This window comes from Astatotilapia calliptera, chromosome 12, assembly GCF_900246225.1.
Source record: "Astatotilapia calliptera chromosome 12, fAstCal1.2, whole genome shotgun sequence".
NCBI lineage: Eukaryota > Metazoa > Chordata > Actinopteri > Cichliformes > Cichlidae > Astatotilapia > Astatotilapia calliptera.
In genome coordinates, this window is record NC_039313.1 from 20,613,121 (window position 1) to 20,635,847 (window position 22,727).

The following is a 22,727-nucleotide window of genomic DNA, read 5'->3' on the forward strand; positions in this document are numbered from 1 at the left end:
ACACCACAAAAACAGCTCTGCAGCAAAAGCCAAGGTGTATAAAAACATCAGCAATTTATTAATTTAGCAGTTTACCAGAAACCACACCTTTTTCCATCACCAAAAAAAAAGTTATTTGCCTGTGAGAACGAGCTAAACTGGGAGTGAAACACATAATAAAATGCTTATTGTTCTTTCTAGGGTTCCTGCTGGCATCCTTTGGAAGAGAGAGTCCACAAAAGTGTAGTCTGTGTTGAGCACGTTCCTCTACTACAGTATGGGATATCACCAGAAATGTCCTGTAAAAAAAAATGAGTTTCCATCTTTGGTCATCTGGAAACAAGTTTCAGAAGGTGGCATGGCCAGAAAATCAGACAAAACAAAATGCACAAGGTCGTCTTTTAACTTTTCAGAGCTTGGTCTGATCTTCTGACCATAATGAGTCAACTGCATCTTAAGTTTTGATCATTAACCGACGTCCCAGTTGTGTAAAGTTGTGTATGAAGCTACAAGGACGTACTAAAAAGGACGAATTAAAGAACATAATTTATTTAAGACTAAACTCTAAAGCAGAAATAAATACATGAAAGAACAACAGTGTGTGTAATTTGCTTTGTGAACCCAGCAATGAATAACAAACACTTTCAATGGTAACACAAACTGAAGGAGCGATGCCCGATAAGGCATCCAGTACTCTTTCGCAACCGATCAGAACCACGCCGTCAAACACAGGTTCAAAGCTGATTTTAGCCCACCACACTCCGACAACGAAAGAAAAGAGTTTGCCATTCAAATGAGAAATGTTTACAGGCCTCAATATGTGTAATAAATACAAAAAAAATACAGATCAATCAATTAAACTGGTCATTAGGATAAATTACAATTTGCTTGAGGGGCAGATTTAGACAGATTAGATAGGAGTTTAAGAAGTACAAGGAGTGAGGGGTGTTAAATCAAGTCATCAAACAAATAATTTCCATAAAAAACAAACAGAAAATCTAGAAATTAGGCAGGATTGATACATTCATTATGTGCATATTCTCCATCCTTTAAAAACACACAACTAAAGCTAAGACTTTTGACATCAGGAGCTTAGAAACGCTGATATGGTGGTTCTGTACAAAACTGAGCTGGAATTTTGAAATTACAGCTCGATTGTTTATTAAAAGCAAAAGGAAATGACAGGCCAGAGAACTGCAGCACCGTGCGATTAATCTGGCGCCACGTACCCAACATTCCTGAATAAACTGGACAATCGCATTGGCCAGTGTGTCATCTGCACAATGACTGCTTGTGCATTTAAAATCACCCACCCCCAAGAATTACAGCATACAAAGGAACGGTAAATACTTCAATATCGTTACGTGAAGCAGAACTAGTGATTCCCTCTTTTTTTTGTCCTTTTTCCTGTGGGGGGGAAAAAAGAAAAAGCAGGAGGCGCGGTGGGGCTCGGGGTCAGACTCACTTGGCACACATTTTTAAAATTAAAAAAACAAAACATTTGTTCTGTTGGAAAAAAAAGAATACAAATCAAAGATTGTTCTCACGAGGTTAAAATCAATGAATGGATAGAAGTAAAAAGAAACAATATAAAGGCAGTAGCTTATCAACCGTTGCTGACATCGTCTCCTCACCTGACCTTCAGCACAGAGCCTTGTGCTGTAGATGCAGACACAAGCGTGAACCCTGACCCTGTCCCTCCCATTGAATCATCTTCACATCTCCCACATCTTCTAAAAATGGCTCAGTTAAAACCAGGAAGATTCCAATGCAAGTATGATATCAAAACTATGCCTTTCTTTAAAAGAGTCTCTCCTCTATCTCAGTTCATTTAGACACATTTAAAGAAATCAGCTTTGAGTCAGCGAGATGTCACCCTTTGAGTCGAACACTGCTTCTCGCTGCTTTTATTACGGACGCCACAACCCGAGCAGCTATTCTGGGAACATCCCAGCCTGTCCCTCCCTCCTCTAACACAGACGCTCACCGGTTAGCAACAAACAGTAAGACTCTTCTCTGAGGCATTGCAGGAAAAAACAAAACAAACCAACAAATTATATTAAGTTTGAAAAATATGTTAAAAGTTTCAATCAAGAGACAAATGTGGACTAAGTGTGGCAATCATCAGTTTCCCACAAATGTAAAAGCACACACGCACACACATAAACAGCTGAGGTGATTGTAGATCTAGATTCAGTGACATCCTTTGGTTTAAATGCAGCTTCTTTAACGTGCATTGGGTTTAGGACCTTGAATATGCCCGAAGGACTCTTAGCATCCAGGCCCCTAGCAGCATGTATGCACTCTGTGGTTTAAATAAGCCAGACTCTTGCTGATGTGCACAATGCTGCAAAGAACCTGCATTTTCTAAGCAGAAGATGTCAAAAACCTGAAGATGCTGATGAATTAAACTCATTGCATGTGCTCGGTTGTGAACAGTTACCATGGATTCAACTCCCCTCACAAAAAAATGATGTAACTGATCAGAATTGCCACACCGATTTTCACCTAGTAAAATTAATTAATTCTATTGTATTTATTTATTTTTACAGCTCTTCCGACACACTGCTGATACCGATTACTCTTACAGTCTTGTTAAGGTTTAGAAATGTTCTTGACCAGATCAAAAGTTGTGGTCACATGTAAAAACAATGTCAGAGTTCATGGTCTATGGAGGAAGCACTGGAAGTTGAACCAGGAGCTCTGAGGATATGACTGAAGTTATTGTACTGGTGGTCAGAGAGAAGAAGGAAGGGAAAGGGGGGCGGATGTTGAGCTGTAAGTAGGCCTCCATTTGCCCCCCCCCCACTCAGTCCTTTTTGATCAGGCTGTACACATTAGTTGCACTGCGGTTGTGTGTGTGTGTGCAGCTGGAGGGGGGGGTTGATGACACCAGTGGCCTGGTGATGCTATGCCGCCATGAGATACTGATGGTAGAAGAGGCCAAACAGGGAGGTGGAGAAAAGGCAGGCAGCAATCCACCAAGTGAAGAAGGAGAAGAGGCCCCGGAAAAGCAAGGGGCTGAAAACAGTCCGCAGGCCTCCCAGGGCCACTGAGAGCTGAGCTACTGATGCTCGGGCTCCTGTTTCTATCACCGTAGCTGCTGTTGGTGCTTCACCCATTATAGAGTCCGAGTTCATTTCATGGGTGCAAGGCAGGTCTTCTTCATGATAAACCCACCAGGAGTGACCACCTGTAATAATTGAGGAAAATGGGAGGGGAAAAGGAAATATAACCTGAAGTTGGAGGAACATGTGATATTTTAAACATGAAAAAATATATATTTACCAAGCAGTAGATGACTCACCTAAGGTTTTTAGCAGCAAGGTTGTGTGTAGCAACATCACCAGGGGTGCCACATATTGTAGTGCAATAACACACAAATAGTAAAAAACACGTGCAACCTAGGTGAAAAGTAGACAAGAAAAGCACCGTTACAATAAGCTTTTTACACAAAATGTTAACACAATATCGTTCCAAATGTTTTCAACTAAGCTCATAAACTCACAGCAGCTTTTGTTTCTCTAAGCCCTATTTCATGTAGGGCAAGGACACATCGTAACAGTAATAATGAATTGATAGATCAAGCAACATCAGCAATAAAACATCTTCACATTTTAAGAGCATTTCAGTCATAAATAAAAATATTAGTTAACTACAGGGATCAGTTTTTTTGTCTGTTGTAGACTTGAATCTAAAAATCTTAACGGGATAAAGCGTTTTGTTCTATCTGTAGTTGGAGTATATTATTCAGGCTTCTTAATTGCTTCGCCTCTGCAAAACCAGCATCTTAGATCAACCTTAACAACACAGTCGCACTAAGGAGAACAGTGATTGCAAACCTTGGCAAAACCAAAATTAATAGGATCGTGTGCAGTGAACCTGCTGCCTTCACAATGGCTGCTTTGTAGACTGCAACTATTCGCAATCTGTGCGATCTTCAAAGTTAAATTTCTGTCTTGATGCACCAAAGTAACAGCAATCAGTCTGCTATCAGTCTGCAGCTGAACGGAGTCAAGTTGGAAATTGCAATAACTTTGATAAACTGGTGAAAATCACCTGTTGCACATCTGTTGTGTAAACCAGAAATCTGTCTGAGAGTGACTGCAGTTTGAGACTGCACCCAATGGGAAAAAATTCAAAGCAATGACTGGGCAACTACTCATTTCATTCCATATGCCATAGGTGATGTAATCTAAACAATCGAATCCCTCGTTTCAGTGCTCACCTTAAGTCGAAACGGGTAGTTGCATTTTCTTACATTAAAAAAACAGAGTCGTAATTGATTAATAATGATCAATAATTATGACTAATATCATGGGAAAAACAAAAATTGCCCACCATCTTCTGCAGGTCCACAGTACTTATCCGTCCAGCTTCCTTCTTCATCTGATCCACACCCTTCTGGGCCAAGTTGAGGTAAGCCTGCAAGTGATGTCTCATCATAGCAAGCCGCAGCACACACATCAGTACGATCGCCCATAACCGCAAAGTATCATACGTCTGTTCAGTCATCCTGACAGTAACAGAAAGACAGGAGTGAGAAGAGGGGGGATGAAAGGATGGCAGTCCCCCCCCCCCCGGCACACAAACTCAATACATCATGTAGCCGCTGTGCCATTTGGATGGTAGGTAAGAATGCTGAGACAGAAAGGAAAGACTGTAAGAGCAAAAAGAGTAATACACAACAAAAAAAGAAAAGTAAGAGAGGGTGAAATTGAGAAATTAAAAAAATAATGAAAAGGGGGCACTGTAACATGAAATAGGACTTAATCAGGTTTGAGTCGCTGTCAACAGCAGGAGAAAGTTCAAGACATGACAGAATTCAAACTTGTGCCACAAATGAAATACACAAACTCAAAATAAACAAAGAGAAGGTGGAAAAAAGGGGCCTTCTGTCAGGCGTGACTAAATTTGTTTAAAGTCCAAACAGAAAATGCGTGTACTTGTTGTCACTTTATCTTTGCACTGAATACAATCGTTATCTCATTTTTGTACATTCCTTTCTCACAAATGGCGTTGCTTTGTTTACATCTGTTTCGCACTACAAAAGGACACAATTGCTTTTATTTATTTATTTATTTTTTTTATACCTTGACAATGACGTCTCATCTCTGAGTGCCAGGTAATTAGCTTTCTAGATATCAAGGCAGTTGAACTGACTTCCCTTCCAGAGTATGGATCCGTCAACGTGATGTGTGAGACTATAGACTTCCGGGAGAATCATGATGAATTGTTTACACAGACTAAAATGTGGGCAACAAACTAGTTTACATCCGAGTTTTGTTCATATTCAGCCAGCACTGTGTTTTATTTACAAAGTCAACTTTGGACTATGATGATGTTCAAACCGGTCCAATTACTAAACTACTTATTTGATGTTGAAGTAAAAAAATAATTCCTTACGGCTCTAATTCATCCAGTTACAACACAAAGCTTAAACTGTATTTACGAGCACGGAACATGTTACTACACAACGTGTCCCATATCTTTACTTACAAAGGCACACTCTCCTTTCCCAGAGTGGGGTTCATTATGTAATCCTTGGTAATAGGCTTCACCCACAGCAGGACCATGATGAGAGGGGACAGGAAGTTGATATGAAGCAGAGTCCTACAGAAATAAACACAATACTTAAAACCAAGGAAACTCATTTTCCCCCCTTCAGAATCATCTATGAATTCATACATTATAGAAAACTGAAGACATCAATGAAATAATCAATTTTTAAATGTTAAGACTGCGAGAAATAAAGTCCACACTACGAACATAACTTTCCCCGCGAGTGGTGAGAAGATAACCAAGACACACATTTCGAAGGAATGGAGATAATCCCTGCTGGTGACAGGGTCTGAAGATGTAAGCTCATGACACTTAAGTAGGGGAATGGAAGAGGAAGCCATTTTGGGGAGTCTGCTATGCCAAAGTGGATTATCTGAATGCGATGTGCTCCCTGCTCTGTACCCCCTATCATGGTCAGAGGCATCCCACCCAGTGAGTTCTGAAATGGAAATCTGCCTCAATTGAGCAAGCCTTCATCTGACTTGCAGGGTGCTCTCTTAAATTTGACACACTCTGAATAGTAGGAGACAAGTATTACCGGGCTGCACTTGTCCTCTTGATAGTCCAAGATAGGATAGTTTAATAGTTAAGCATTGTTTTTGTGGCCAATTTAAGCACATCCCATATGAAACAGGTCTAACGTAACAAATACATTAAACAAAGGTTAGAGGAAATCAAAAACACTGTCTTACCTCAAGGCAACGAGTAACTACATCTGGAAGGTCCATTCTTTCATTTATTAATATATTTTGTATATTTTGTAATGACACCAGAGTGGCAAAAAAAATCTGTATAGAGACCTTCAGCCATTGTTTACAGGCTCATCTCTATCTGTTCTTCACTGGAGGGATTCTGCACGACACAGCCACAAGTGTTCCTTGCAAGGTCCACGTTAAACACGACGGGCCCCATCTGATCCAAACAAATTCATTTTGGTTTAATCTGCCCAAAGAATAGGCTGCCAATATGAAGCAGGCTTCGTTTCATGACTGTCTGCAAAGTTTAATCTTGCAAATAATACTAGGTAATCAAAAACTCTAATGCAACTTCTGCTCCAACATTTGCTCAGTATCATCTACGGAGTAGAGAACTGAGTAGCTCAGGGCTTACAGATTAATGAAAGCAGACTAAACAAGGTCAAAAATGAGAAAACTGCGGTAACAGAAGGTTCTTTATAACCATATGACCTTAATTGTAAACTATCTTGTTCCAGCAGCCACTTTCTTTTTCAGTTTGCTACTTTGAGTACTGAATTTGTACATCTATCCTTGAAGAGCTACCTCGTCAGGCCAGGACTCTGCAGTCTATTTACACCTACAGGCCAGTGGACACGCTTTCAATGATGAGGATGTACACATCCTGGACAGGGAGGAACGCTGGTTCGAGCGCGGAGTCAAGGAGGCCGTTTACGTGAAAAGGGAAAGACCATCTCTGAATCGAGGAGGGGGTCTGAGGGTACATCTTTCGCCATCTTACAATGCTGTGATTGCAGCCATTCCCCAACTCTCTGTGATGGTGCTCAGGGTCATTGATCAATGGTTATGAGAATTTGCTTAATTATGATGAAGGAACTGACCTCCCAGCCTATTGTTCCTTTAGTGGTGCTAGTTTCAGGCATTGTGCAAATGTACTGTTTATAAGATTGGGGAAACCTGCAGTCAGCTGAGACTGAAGAAGTCACTTGGATGAGCGACGAAACGTTTTTCCCACTGAATACGCTACGTCCAGATGAACAGAATCAACTTTCTATCTATCCGTTTTGTTTGTAACTCTACACGAGATTAAATACTTTACAGCTCCAAATAGCACAGTTATCTTACCAGGTGAAACAAAGAAGCATATTTTTAATTGATATTTGTCTGCCAGCAATGCTACATAAAAACTAAAAGGAAAAATTTTATAAACTCTAGTGATACTTTTTTTAAAACTGTAAAACGGAGTATTGGTTCTTTGTATTTCTAGTTTTAAGATCAAACATTTAACATCTAAGGGGTATACGTATTATTGCTGTCTATAAAAAGGGCTACTGACGTATCTACAAAGCACAGAAGACTCACTGTGTAAATTTGGTTGTAGTTAGGTTGAGTGCATCTAGGTGCATTTGGGCCAACCGTAGACCAGGGAAAGTTAGAAACGCTCCGATCAGAGAGCAAAGCAGTGCCAGGATCAACTTGAAGGTGAGCTTAGATATGGGACCCCTGTGAAAGAGAAAATCCACGTTACTTATAACGGTCATTTTACAAGTCGTAAAGAATCTATGACAGCGGAGGAAAGAAACAACAACACTGATGTTACACTTACTGGGAGTCGAGGCCTTGGTGCTCCAGAAACTGTTGAGCGCTGTCAGAAAAGTTTTCAAAACCTAGAAAGGAAGGCGTGTTCAACGGTGAGCAATATTTTTATTACACAAAAAGAAAGCTATGGTGCAGAACTGACCTGTCTCCAGACCAAACTCCAAGTAGTTTTCAGTGACAATGAGAATGGCCATGGCTTTAACAAAAAAGAAGAAAGCAAAAGTAATGCAGAGTGAGCGCTCGCCGCTTTCTTCCAGCTTGAAGTAATGGGCAGTTAGAGAAAAAAGCGTCTTACTGTACAGTGCACAGTTAAGGAAAACATCTCAAGAAGCACAATGACATAATCAGCTAAGACAAACTACTTTGCCTAAACTTTATCCTTTTGTCAAATTCAAAAGAAATACACAACAATATGCGATGAACAACGTGGATATTCACCATGCAACCTATTTTTCCTCTTTACAGAAGAACACAGTCTGTGGATACTGAAAGACCCGTGTGAACCCTCACTCATTTAAAGTCACACAAACCCTGCTAGCTGGTATGTGTGGAGAGTGGATCTCTGGTGCTTTGGCACCGCTGCATATGACTGAAGTGATGAAAATATTTATACTATTTTGCAGTGACTTTGCTCTGATGTTCACAGAGATGAAATCCTTGGATTCTGGAACATATAAGGTTACAGTGTGGCATTCAATCTCTTTCACTCAAAATCAAGAATAGCATTCAAACAAGTGGGTTTTCTTTTTACCTGTCCAACCTTCATTTGTACTATAATGCTCACTAGATAAAAGTTAGCATGAGGCTCTAAGAGGAATAAGTTTGAACTATGATGTAGGGCGTTACAATCAAAGGTGGCTTGCTAACACTGGGAGGATAAAAGGGAGATTTTTAAGCAGGAATTTACATTTTAGTAAATAGATTTAAAAGGTAAATACCATCAAATGTGCATACTTGCAGAATTCCAGTAATTCCATTACTTTCAGTAAATAGTTGAGAGAGCTGTGCAGCTGACCTCCAAGGCAAGAGTCTTAAGGACTCTATCAGAAAAAAATTAAAGGCATTACTTTGAACATAACGTGAACTCCACAGAGTTCACAGCATGTGTGCACATTTGCTATATGTATAAGTGACATCAAGTGACATTATGTATGAGATCAGAGCTGTTCTACAGTATGGCAGCCACATGTAGTTTGGCCTACTTTCGTTAATTAAAGGCCATGCATACTCTGACAGCTGTGATGGAGCTCTGGACTACAGATGGCCACTTTGAAACAAATTATTTAACTGTAGCTTCTAAACTGTGACAGTTCACCTGTCTAATGTGAAGAAAAACACACAAGGTGATCTGCTGTTAGAGATAGAACAGATTTACTGATCTACTCCTACATGTGTAAATATATGCAGCACTTTTGCTTTGGAAACCCTCACAGATGGCTCCCCGTTTGATGCTGTAGAAATGTCATAAACTCAGAAAAAAATACTTAAATTTCACCAACATCATACTTGAAAGGCATTCTGTGATTCTGGAGTTGTCCGTGTATACCTCTGGCAGCTGAAAGCATGCAACTTGTCTTTCGCTCTGTGTAAGATGAGCAACTCACAGGGATGCAACGGAGAAATGTACAGACAGAAAGGAATCGTAATCATGAGCTTGCCTGTAAAATTGAATGCATGCAGTTTAACCCTGTGTTGAAAGTGATATGTAAATTTTACAAGGTCCGCCCTCATAAGACTGTTGACCAGGTCCTCATTCAGACATGAAGCTGACGTGTGCGGATGCTGTCAGATTAATGAAAAGGAGAGGTTATGAGAGTATTTAAACTTGTCACCAGGGCTGAAATGGGGAAAAAACTGAAATCATGTGTCGAATTAACACATATCCCCTCATCTTCAGCTTTCATCAGTTTCCTTTTCCCCAGGCATACCAGTATGTTGGGCTGTGAAAATTGGGCCTCCAATCGCCAGTGCAGGCAGGAAATGACACACCGTCTGACCACAGTGAGCCACATCTGACCTGGAGAACTGGAAAGATTGATCCCCTTGGTCGGTGGCAAGGATAATGTATATTATTCAGCACAGCAAATAGCAGGAGGACGATAAAGGCAATGGGAATTCGAACCAGGAGAATCTTTACCTCTCATTTCAGTGCCATTAGTCTCCTCTGTTGCATTTACATAGCACATTGAATCTCTGTTATAGACATGTTAACCTATGTTGACCTACATATTTCTTGAGTGGCCACTTATGATCGGATCTGAGCTGCCCAATCTACATCTAAATAAACACATACATCAGATCCTCACAAAAAACAGAAGCTTGCTGTTTTTAGCTGGCTGGAGGAAGTAAAACACTGACAGAAGCTACAAAAGGACAAGAAACCTTGGGGGGGGGGACGACGACAAAAAAACACTGTTTCTTCACGTTTTTTGCCCAAGATAGCACACTTGTAACAATACTGCTAATGTTGAACTGACCATCATTTGATGTCAGACTATCATTTGTGGTGTCAGAACACAAAAGTCTTGATAACGATGTATAATCATAACACCGTCTAACGAGTTCTAATGAATCCTAATGACAAAGCAGCCACTATCAAGTGTTAGGTTTGATCTTCTGACATGTTTACATTCGGTGGTCTAATGTCACAGTTAACAGGAAATAAAGAGTTTGGACTGCATTATTATTTTTAACAAAAGTCTAAGTAAAGGCAACACAGTATGTGTAACCGGGCAACACCAGCAAGCACTAAACGTAAAATAGAAAATTGCTTAAAAAAACCGGTGCAACATGATGAACAGCAGGTGCTGTACTGATGATTGCCTATGACAGTCTGCATATAAAGTTGAAATGTGCTAATGAATGAAAGAATATTTTTGTTATGCTAAATTTTATAATTGTGTAACATTTTCTTACTGTCAGCATATTATCAAATAAAAAGCTAGTTCACACAACAACACTGAAAAAAAAAAAAAAGAATTAATAAAACGTAAAGACTGACTGATGTAAGGATACACAACAAAGGCGAGTACTAGTAGGCACCAGACCACACTGATGTTCATCTCTCCCGAGGGCTGAGCCACACTGTAGTACAGCTCTGTTATCAGATAAACCACAGTTGCTGCTACTGTGAAATCCACAAGCCACTGGAACTCTGGGAAGTAGTGCAAAGCTGCGGACATAAAGTACATAATTAAATCAACACTTTCAATTACAAAACAGATTGTATTGCACAGTATTTACAGGCTGTGGGAACAAACAGTCAAGTTACCTAATGTGTCCACTTCTGTGATGCATTTCGTCTCCAGCTGTAAGTCTATGTCCTTGGGGACTGTTAGGGGCTTACTGTCTATGTGACCATTGTACTTCCTTGAAAAGGAGTGACAGAACAACAACTTGGGTGAGAAAGGGAGAAAAAAAACTGGAACAGAGTCAAGATTTATGGTAAAGCATTTTTAAAGGAAAAGAAACCGGAATAACAGTAGTCTGAACTGAAAACTCTCATCTGAACTCTCTTTTAGGCAAGAAGAGAATCCATGACAGCTAAAAGCTTTACTTATGAGATCCAATGCAGCTCAAGCATTCAAAATTTCATTACCAATACTAATGTACTCTCCCACGACCCAGTGTGGCAAAATGTAGGCAACTCTAAATCGCTAATAACAAGTGAATGGAGAGCTGCTCTTTAATGTTGAAAAACTGTCTGAGGGCCTCCTTAGTTTTGGACTGCTGGCTGAACAATACCATTCTAAGACTCAAAGACCAAACATGCCCTAGATAGATTTAATTTCTGAGGCACCTGACAGGAAAAAAGGGGCTCAGCTACACCCCTGGCTGAGGGAGTTGGACGCTTAACAAAGAGAATTGAGCTGCATGGCACGAGCTGGCCAAAGGACAGTGGTCCCTCTTTTTCTTCTAGAGATTACTGAGCATGTGGTGATGATAGCCTTGACCTGCCTCATACAGGGTCAAAGAAAGGACTGTGCTACAAAAACCGCCTTAAGTTGAGAGATGGACACCATGTGGAACAGTAAGGATTAACCGTCACCGGTGACTTTAAATTCACATTTAAAATGAAGAGTACAAAGGCAATTCGTTTGTATGGCCCAACATACACCTGCAGCTCTAGAAAAATGAATAGCATGGGTTTTTTTGTTTGTTTGTTTGTTTAATGCAAAGTAGTCTCAAAGCAAAATTTGACACTTCTAGTATTAAGGCTTGACATCTGACCCCTTTGAATTGATAATGCCTTTTAGATTTCAGAGATGATGCAATTCTTTTCCCCTAAAACAGTCCAAATAGTAACACCTACCCCCCTTAAATGTCCAACTTTCCTCATATCCACTGGACAGGACCACTTACATGAGCTGTTCTTAAACCCAATGAACAGCCATGGAGGAACAAACCAGAAGGAAATCTGTCTATTTTATCTCCTTACTTCAAAAAATCCTTAAATGAACCACATAAACACATCTTTGGCACCTCCTCTTTGCCTCTGCTATTCCCCGCTACCAAACAATAGCCTTCATTCGCACCCTTCCTTCCAACCTACCTGTCTTTCCTTTTCTGTCCTTTTTGTTTCCCAGCTAAGCTCCTCAACTCATCTTCCGTAGGGTGCTGGTACCACCGCAAACTGCGAACAAAGAAAAGAACAGCCATGTGACTTTGTACTCAGAGTAGTAGACGGGGAAAAAAGACAGTTTTAAAGCACGTGCAAAGTACATTTGTGACAAAGACACAGCCATTCTAACACACTCTCTCACACTACAAGAAGACTGTTGATTTATGTATCTATGTATTTTCTAATTTATGTGTTCCAGGTGCAGTATGTTAGTTTTTTTCTAACAGGAGCAACAGTTGGTGCTACACTGTGTATTTCTATATGTATCCTTTTATTGTATTTTGTTAATTTCCCCAGTATACCCCCCTTCTTTTTTTCCTGCCTGTCCTGCCTTAGAAATCGTCATACTATACCACATATAATGAATAACCAAAATAACACAAATAGAAATAAATAAACAGATAAAAGATTCACATGTTGCTGTTCTTGCAAAAGCAAAATGTGTTTGGCACATTTAAATCATAATTCTGATTGTAAAAGCTGCCAGACAGGACAGGATTTAAAAAAAGGAAAGAAAAAGAGAAAAAAAGCACGCACAAAGGAAAAAAAAATGACTGACTGTTGCTAGATTTGATGTACATTTGCTAAGACACCCAGCATAAAATAGTATATGCTGACTATGAACTATGGAAGGCATAGGCAAGTAATTTGGGGTTAAACATGTACCATAAGAAAACTGGGGACTATATAATCAATTGTTCATTCATTTCCCTTTCCCAACAATCAAAGACGATTCGTCTACTGTTAAAACTTTAAATTGCCTTACATTACTCTTCAAAAATGCTCTTTTAAGTGGTGACATTAAGTCTAGATTGTATGAACATGACTCAAAGCCTCAATTTATAACATCTCTAAGCTTTATGATGAACTTAGAGAACACAAAAGCGCGCACTAACCAGACATATCGCAAAGATTCACTTCACATAAGCGACGCTAATACACATCTAAAATGCATTTATAAGAGCTTTTACAACAGAAAGAGTATTTGTCCTTAAGGACTAAGCTTGAAATAAGACCTAATTCAGGAGCATCCCTTTAAAGACAAAGACCCTCCTTAACTTTGTTTAGAAACTCTCTTGTTAGCGCATCTTGAGAACTACTGTGAGGTGGAGGAGGATAGAAGGAGCAAAGCTTGCTTTTTTTACATTCTATATTTATTTACTTATTATGGAAAAAAGTAATTGCAAAATATTCTGAGGGGACAACGCTCTGCTTAGGGCAAACAGTTCTGAAAATGTTGCAACGGTGCCCTAAAAAAAGCTTATTAATTATTAAAGATGTTCCAAAAAGCAGTTTTCTCAAAAACATATGTGGCACTAGTTAGAGGAAATGAAGCGCACCCTATTTCTGTCCTTTCAGGTCACCCCAATATTTTGCCGACCTTTGGTCTTTGATCAAAATGCTTCCGAAAGCTTTAGAGTCTGAGTAAACATTTTGATCCCGATTGTTTGGAACCCTTTTTGAAATAAACTTCCCAGGAGGCAACTAAACTGCCTGCAGCACTTAAAGAAACAGCATGTAAGAGAGTCTACATTACCTGCCACTGCAGAGTAGCCATCTTGCCAAGGAATAATGAGGTATGATTTTCTGAATTACACTGGCCATTACCATGGTAACCACAAGCTGCACACCGATCACACCCTGTGGAAAAAGGATTGGATTTAAATCACATTTAAAGAAAGAATAATTACGCATGCCATACAGCCGCTACAAAACGAGCTCAGCATGACCTAGAGGTTCATCGCTTCAGTATTATTTAGACAAGCCCAGCTACACCTAAAGCTACAAAATGTGTAGAATGCGAAAATACATCATTTAAAAGGCCAACAGAAATTTACAACCAAAGGGGCGCTGTGGCAGTCTTTTACTGTTCATTAAAACCAGAATACTGACATCGTAAGTGCTTTAACATCATTGACACCTTGATTTATGTGTCTTTTTTGACACTCTGGTTAATGCTACTTCAACACTTGTTTGATTGGTAAAGCTACAATTTGCAAGCAGCGGTAGATGTGATGGAACAGTAAAGACAGACAGAGAAATCTTCATCTTATAGTTACTGAAAACCTTTTTTTCCTCTGTTTACCACCTAAGCAGTAGTCCTTTTATGTACAACTCTGGTTGTATTAGGCCATCATAACCAGCCAGTCAGTTGCATTATTTCATAGTACTGCTTGATGTTTAGTATTTGTTATTTATTTAATTCATTAGATCAGGAAATAAAGAGAAATGTATTGCATTTATGCAAATTTAAAGGTTGTAAGAAAGCTTGTAAAACATTTTATAATGACCAGAACTGATTAGTCATTTACTGTGCCTGTCTCTTCTTCTATATCACAATTAAACACAATCTTGTAATGTCTTAAGTGAACATAGAAGCTAGAGTATAAAAAATATGGGGTGATGTGTAACATTTAAATAAAGCAGACTCCAAATACAATTTTTCAGATACAATTTTAAAGCCTATTTTTATTTGAAAGCAGCACAAAGGCAACAATTCAATTGAAACTGCAAAGATTTCTAAGAAAATATGTATTTTCTTTGAAATCTCTGCTCATTTGTAATTTCATGGCATCAACACCTTATGAAAGGTTCCCCACCATTTACCTGAAATAAAAGGAAGTCACTGAAATTGTTTTATATAGAGTCACCAGCCCATAAAACTTCAAGCACTCTCGTAACTTCAGCATACATCCCCAGCTGGCTGGCTAATTCAAATATCTGCTTATTTAAAAACAAAAATAATAATATTTTGTTTTACAGCATTTTAACAAAGTGTTGTACTCTGTAAGTAACCTAGGTTACTTCACTGTGATGTGATTTTAAAATAACTGACATAAAACTGCAGCACTTTTTGGAACATATTAAAAAAAACAAAAAACAATGTTACTCTTTAATTTGTTACTTAAACATCCAATCAGAAAAAATCATCCATGCATCCACTTTCTTAACCACTTAGCTGATTTAGGTCACATGCTACAGAATACTGGGTACACCCTCAATAGTTCACCAGCCCAGTGCAGAACATGGTAAAATCAAAGAATGCACAATTAAGCTTAAAATGATTTTGCAGTTTAGAACATTTTATTTTCCTAAAAGCAGATATCTTTTTAATATTTTACTAGGTTTATAATATATAATATAATAATATTAGTGTAAATGTAATTTTATCTTGACACAAAACACAACAAGCTATTGAATTCTTGCTCTAGTTGCCGGATGTTGAATTTTATTGCGTTTTGGTTCATTAGTGCTAGCCTACTCCAGACATTTCATTTTTTTTTATTAAAGGTATTTAATTTGAGATTAGTTTCTGTACTGGGTCATTGCGGTCAAGCGTGTGCAGGCACAGATATCAATGGTTCCTACTGATTGCCAAAGAGAAGCCAACCCACTGATCTAAGCCTACATTGAGAGGATAAAAGCGCAGCATGATGGGAACGATTCTGGCTCCTTAAGCCTAAGTGAATATTGATCCAAGTGTGCCAGGTTGCTATTAAGCTTCTTGCTTAATCTTTGGATACCTTACACAGAAGCAAAGGCTCATGGCAACACAGACATTATGACAAATGGTGCAGAAAAAGTGGCAATTAATTTACTCTTATTGTATTTTTTAATGTTTACTTTAAGATAATTTATTATAACTTAAATTGTAGATTATGAAGCAGTAACTCTGATAATCCAACTTGGAATGGGAATCTGTTTGGAGTGTCTGCTTGTTGCAATAAAAATGTCAATATTTGTCACCACTGTACCAATACTCCTATTGATTTTTCTTCCAATACATATCTTTTTTCACACTGCTAAAGAATATAGGTAATAAGAAATGCTATCACTTTATAAGTACATTCACAACAAATGATTTGTGAATCATTTGGAATGATCACGATTGATGTATTGATGACTTATTAAATGGAGATGCAAGTCACAGTTATACAGATCAGCTGTACGCTTAATGGCCTAAGAATAATGTATATAAATACATACATGAATGTATGCACTATATCTACAGAGCTGAGTAATCTTTGACAGTTTATTTAGAGAAACGATGTGAACCACCATACTAACATTTTTCAGTGATCTACACTCAATAAGAAGATGAGAGGCCTGATGAGAATTTAGAGGAAGAGGAACCTTGACAACATACAATCTCCAGAATAACATCTTGACCAGCTGGCAAGTGGCTGCTGGTGGTTGCCAGGTAAAACTGGTCAAAAAGAGTGTAATTGGGTTGGTTATTGACATATTGCCGGGACTAAAAAGTAGTTTACATAGAAGACACTGACTTGTTTGCAAACACTTGCCAAGTTCTAATCGAGTGTCTCTTCTCACAGACAGATGGGACTTTTGTGTGTTGTTTTTGTTTTTTGTAGAAACAAACATGATGCAGCATAAAGGGGGTTCCCCACCAAAATGTTTTTGTCTGGCGCATTCAAATATTTTAATTAATAAAGTTTCTAATAAATGTACTTGGAATATTAGCAAGAAAGAAAAATGCATTATATACACTTATAATGGCCTGTAGGTATCAAATACATCAAATCAAAAAATATTATGAGCTCAAACTAAATTTGAAATAGGTTTCACTTACAAAACTGCATGCTGAAAAACAACTAGAAATTGATAGCTAGACAACCAGAGATTAAGAATGACAAAGAATTCACATTTGGGCTTACACGGTAATCCTCAAATATTTTAAAGTCATCTGAGTTTACATTATCAACAATTTAAGGCTAAACATAACCCTGTGCCCTGATTGGAATCCACTTAAAATTTACATAAAGCCATAAAGATTATTTTAACATACTAATGGTCAAAGAGTTTTAGCCGCAACAATGACAACAAACTGATTCTCTTTATATTTTAACCTTCAAAACATGCAAACATGCAATTTCTGCAATGTTACAACTCAATGTAAGTATCTGAAAATAAATAGCATTTGATGAGCTTTGTTTACAGCTAGCTGAAAGTGTTAAACAGACATCCGCTTCCAAGTTTGGACGACAAACATTTATCACAATGACAAAAAGCAACACATATTACTAGTAAATGTATCGCCAAGCAGGACCGGACTAAATAGCAACACACCTGTCTCTGAGTGATGGTTAAACCCATGTCAGGGTGAACTTGGTGTGTAAGGAGGAAATGAATAACACCTTGACAGCACAAGTGATACTGGCAGACATATACATTGGACCTAGATTTTATATTGGTCATGGGAATCCCTAGTGTCACCTAGCATGGGGTAAGCTTCAAAAGCTGAAGTCAATACCTCTTCTGGACTCACATAGAGGAGAGTGGGTGCCATTTATTTGGCAATTATTCTCACTTAGATGTGACGCGTGACCAAACACAACCTCTCTCACTCGGGACATTTTTTTTCATGTGAGTAATGGTCATGCTATATAGGTCAAAAGCACACACTCTTAGTTTGGTGGATGCTGACCACACTCTGTGGGAGACCTGCAAGGATCTCAGGCCTGAGGGAAATTGAGCCAGCATGGACTCCCTTATCTTGCCCAGTCCGCTTGACCCCCTCCACAGAACAACCAAATGAAATCTGTAGGGGGTGGGGAGTGGGAACTGCAGCGATAAACACTATCTGTAAGAGCTCAAAAACCTCACTACTATTTTACAGATGAAACTAACTTTGAAGCAGTGAAACCCTGTACTGACCAGCACTTCTCCAGTGTCATTCATCTTCACTACATACTGCTGGGTGTATTTAAAATCTTCAGCTAGTGAGGGTTCCAGAGGTCCAAGAACAAAGTTTGTAATATAAACATTGCAGCATATGATAGAGATGTTCCATATGTTGATTATAAAAACAAGTCTAATAGTAACACTAGATACTTGATGAATGAATCAGGGTGCGAATTACAGAATGCAATATACAAGGACGGTACAATGCCTATTCATTGTGTCAATACAGCAAATCCACAATACTTGATGCACTACATGATGATTACCTATAATACACTGCAATATATTTGTGAATTTCAATATTTGCTGCATTGTGTTGTCATTATATTCAATTTTAATTATGCGTCCAATTAATTATTCCTGTATGCTGGTGTCCATCATTTTACTCATGCAAGTAAACTTCCACTACGTTTACCTCCCCTTATCAGTAAGCACCATCATGAAGAGACGGGAAGTTGACTCTTGTAAGTCAAATTGGTGTGGTGAGGGGGGGGCGTAAAAGTCAATTCAGCTCTTAACCTTGAGCCAACCTTTGAAAGTATTTTGAAGGTTACTACAACTTATCAACTAACCAAATATAGATAAACATAGTTATAGAACTGTTAATAAGCATGTTAATACTTAATGAGTCAGTCACTTGTTAACGGTTAGTTCAAGAAGTTCAGACTCAGTTCTGTGCCTTTAAGGCACATCACAGCAGATACAGTCAGCTGCATTAACCAATGAAGATACAAATTGTACCTGCAGGAGGTTATGCAAATTCTATCTCTATTATTTTAAAAACCTTTCCTTTACTCTGTTTCTTTTTTAAAGAAGGCAAAATCCTTTCAATAGCTTTCAATAGGAAATACATTTTCATGTTTGACACTCCATCTTACTTTTACTTAGGTGATGCTGTGTTAGAACTTGAGATACTTTTATAAATCCACGGCTATTGATCCAATAAGGACTGCCCAATCGCTTGACTTATATAAATATAAATGTCATTACAATTGTACGTACAGCGGGGTTGAATTTATAATTTAATGTGAAAAAAATGTTTTGGGGGGTAGTTTTCATCTCCTTCCCGAAATTATCTTGCCAGCTGAATGGTAAGCTAACTGCTAATTATATGGTATATACGACCTACCTTCAAAGTCCCATATGCAAAACTAGTAAATGACAATAACTGCAAACAGTGTATGTGAGTGGACCCTACTTAACAGCATAACATATATGTATATACTATATAATATGTACTACTCCATTCACTACTCTGCTGTCACCGTTTTAACTTACAAGCTACACTGACCTGCCGACTACAAGCATTTGCTCTGGCTAGCAAGCTAAGCTAACATCCCACTGCAGTCACAATAGCAAACGGCACAAAAAGTAAAACGCTTCAGAGTCAAGGTAAACATTTACATGAAAGCTGATGTTAGAGGCTGGAGACCTATCAAAGAAGTGAGACAAAACATATATAGCGTTGCGTTCAGGTGCTCGCTGTCATACTCACCATGTTGATGCAGTGCAGCTAAAACGAACTCTACCCCGGCAACACTGAGCTCTCCGACTCGGAAATCAAGCGGCGAGGAGCACATAAGCGCTTCCTACGATTCTAATACACAAAAAGAAGAGGTTTCTCATTCAATTTGTCACCGTATCTGTTCATACACCCCTACATTGTCAAGAAAAATCAATGGATTCTGCCTCCGCTCCCAAGTATTTTCAACTGCAGTAGAGGTCACATTAAAACTCTGGGTAAGGAGGTGTCCACAGATGTGCCTGTGTGCCGAACGTAAAGTAGGAAAACTGAAATTATTCACATAATCACAAACTGAAATAAAAACGAAACTATAAAAGTGCTAAGATATAATTGTGAATTCAAATTTTAGCTTTCGCTAAAGCACTACAAAAAGTCCGTACTTTTTTGTAGGATTCGACAAGGCGACTATACGTACATATCAGGACCGCCCCAACCGGAAAAGCGCAAAGAATCAGTAGTACACGGGACAGAAGAAACTGAGGACACCGTGTTTGTGTTTAAGGTTAACAGAGGAACGTTTACAGCTTCGCAGACTACACCTATTACTTTTACATAAATATAAATGAGTGAATGAAAGGAGGGGTAAATAATGCAACAGATTATCAACACACCTTTTAGTTATGCTGGCATTTTTTGCTAAACTACATCATAAAACTCATAATTAATATGTGTGTCGTGCGTATGGGTCTTTCTTTTCAGCGAAAATTGTATCTGCCACAGCAGATTATCTGCCTCCATCTCACTCTATCCCTAGCATCCTCCTCTGTCACACCAACATGTCTGCATGTCTTTTTTACTACATCATTGTTCCTCCTTTTCTCGTGCCTGGCAGGAACAGTGCTCGACCTGAGCTGTCGCCCTGATGTATATATTTCATATGTTGTTCATTCTGTTCAGTTCCAGTAAAAACTTTTGCGTCTTCAGCTCTGACTCCAGTCTTTTTTTGTGTGTCATTGCCATTGTTCCAAGCCATGTATCATAGCGGGTTTCACTACCATCTTTTAAATCTTACCCTTTACTCTTGCCGCTACACTTTTGTGACAAATCACCCCTGACACGTCTCTCTTCTCCAACTCTTTTGTGCACTGTCCATTGCTTTGGATGGTTGACCTCAGGTATTTAAACTCACCTACCTCTGCTCCTTGTGTGTTGACTCTCTCCCTCTCATTCACTCATATGTATTCTGTCTTGTTTCTGCAACTTTCATTCCTCTTCTCTCTGGTGCCTACCTCCACTTCTTCAGGCTGTCTTCCATCGACTCCTTATTCTCACTACATATCACTTTATCATCTGCAAACTCCTGCTTGACCCCATCTGTGTATAAAGTTTGTTATAAATAATAAAACATTTAAAAAGGGAATATTTTCAGAAATTGTGCTTTTCATAACTTAAAAATAAAAAGTACCATCTCTAGGCAGTGAATATTGATCACATATTAATTAAAAAAAAATAACTTTACATAAGTTAATTTCTTAAGTTAAAACATATCAGAGATTATGTCGCCCTTCACCTGTCTGAAGTTTGGGTAATCTTGTGCTTTAAGACCTCAAAAACAAATTTTTAATGAGTTCTGTGAGTTGGCAGGCTCTGAAATTTGATTGAATAGTGGCTGCGTGATGAAGTTAAATATAGGTAAGAGTAAACAATAAAGAGTACTCATACACACTGCAAATGAGGGCAAGCCCTCAGTAACAAAATATAGTTTTTAATCTATGAATTGCACCATTTTTTCTACACAACAACACATGTGTATTTATTGAAAAGTTTTCCAGGCCATTTTAGAGTTCTCAATTCGTTGGCTGGCTATCTTAATCTGGGAAGGTGGGACTATCTATACATCCATTCATCCATTTTCTTCAGCTCCAGATTCAGTGTCCTGGCGAGGCTGAAGCCCATCCCACCTGTCACAGGACAAAATGCAGGATACAGCCTGGACAAGTCACAGTCTCTTGTTGTGCAATACTTATAATGGGTGAAAAGAGAATTCTCTGGTCTCAAATGAAGCACATGTGAATATTATACTTAACTTACTTAATTGTAATGAAAGTTTACCCTCAAAGTTTTCTAACTGTTTGTATTTCTTTTTCTTTTGGTGGCGATTTCTTCTGGATGGTGCAAGTAGATAGCACACTTTTTTCTCCACAGGTCTCTTCTGCTGTGGTGTTGTTGTTGTCCTCCCATTACTTCGCCTCCATAGATCACACTATCACTCTTAAATTGTAGCTCACTGCAGATAAACTTACATGGTCACCTGTAAATGCAGGACTTGAAGTATAATGCAGAATTTTTTAAAGAGTGCTTTTTCAACTTTAAATATATTTGGTCTCATAATTAATGCTGACAGTCCTCCCAAGGTGGTAAATAGCATAGATCCCAATAAAAAATAAAAAATATTAATAAATACATAAAAAACAATTGAATCAGGTGCAGACTGTCAGTCCTGTCAAATCAAACAAAAAGAGCATTTTTCTTTATTATTTTTAACATTTTGTTTAAGTTTTTTTCTTTCACATACAGTATTTAGGTATAAGCAAGACATACCACGTGCAAAATGTAATTATGTTGCTCTAATCATTAAATAAAACACACTTGGTACTTTCTATTTACGGCATGAGTCGTAGCGTGATCAGACATAACACAACTGTGCATTTGCGCACCTTTACATATGGAATGCCGTGTATGACAACATGTGGGTATATTAGAGCCAGGGTGTATTTGCACATGCGCATATATTGACTAAGCCCTCCTCTCTTATTGCAGGGATACATACCCCACCCCCTTGATGCATTGTGCTAGCCCCTCGTGGCACGACACATGGATACACACAATCCAGTGGTGTACAGGCACACTGGCTCAGCCTACTCTGTGGCACGTTTTCCATTCGGCCAAGGCCCCGAAATGTCTCTCTGATAATTGGTGTTATAATTGCTGCTAAACTAATAGTGATATAAATGAATACAATCACGTTAAAGCAGTAGGAAGTCATATGATGGCACACATATATGCCCATGAAATTCATCATCAGCATTTCACTAAAGCAGCT

At 38.6% G+C, this 22,727-nt stretch overlaps 1 protein-coding gene across 2 annotated transcripts; it reads right to left on the reverse strand.

Annotated features, from left to right (window-relative positions):
• Nucleotides 1-30: 30 nt before the first annotated feature.
• tmem161b (transmembrane protein 161B) lies at nt 31-19,717 on the reverse strand. Of its 2 annotated transcripts, XM_026187265.1 has the most exons (12): nt 19,655-19,717; nt 13,994-14,097; nt 12,388-12,468; nt 11,107-11,204; nt 10,851-11,007; nt 7,978-8,129; nt 7,843-7,903; nt 7,599-7,739; nt 5,479-5,592; nt 4,321-4,495; nt 3,287-3,383; nt 31-3,172 (listed from the first exon to the last, which is right to left on the reverse strand). In XM_026187265.1, the coding sequence occupies exons 1-12, from the start codon at nt 19,655-19,657 to the stop codon at nt 2,889-2,891; spliced, it is 1,467 nt and encodes a 488-aa protein (XP_026043050.1). In that variant the 5' UTR covers nt 19,658-19,717; the 3' UTR covers nt 31-2,888. The 2 variants fall into 2 exon arrangements, with proteins under 2 accessions (XP_026043050.1, XP_026043051.1); XM_026187266.1 differs by lacking the exons at nt 10,851-11,007; nt 11,107-11,204; nt 12,388-12,468; nt 13,994-14,097; nt 19,655-19,717 and adding exons at nt 9,494-9,617; nt 9,764-10,806 and having other exon boundaries at nt 7,978-8,031.
• Nucleotides 19,718-22,727: the final 3,010 nt, after the last annotated feature.

Excerpts from the sequence above, each read along its gene's own strand:
- tmem161b (XM_026187265.1), bottom strand. Across the intron at positions 11,205-12,387 it reads GGACAGAAAAGGAAAGACAG|GAAGTACAATGGTCACATAG; the intron begins GTAGGTTGGAAG and ends CTCCTTTTCAAG. Across the intron at positions 7,740-7,842 it reads CACCAAGGCCTCGACTCCCA|GGGTCCCATATCTAAGCTCA; the intron begins GTAAGTGTAACA and ends TCTCTTTCACAG.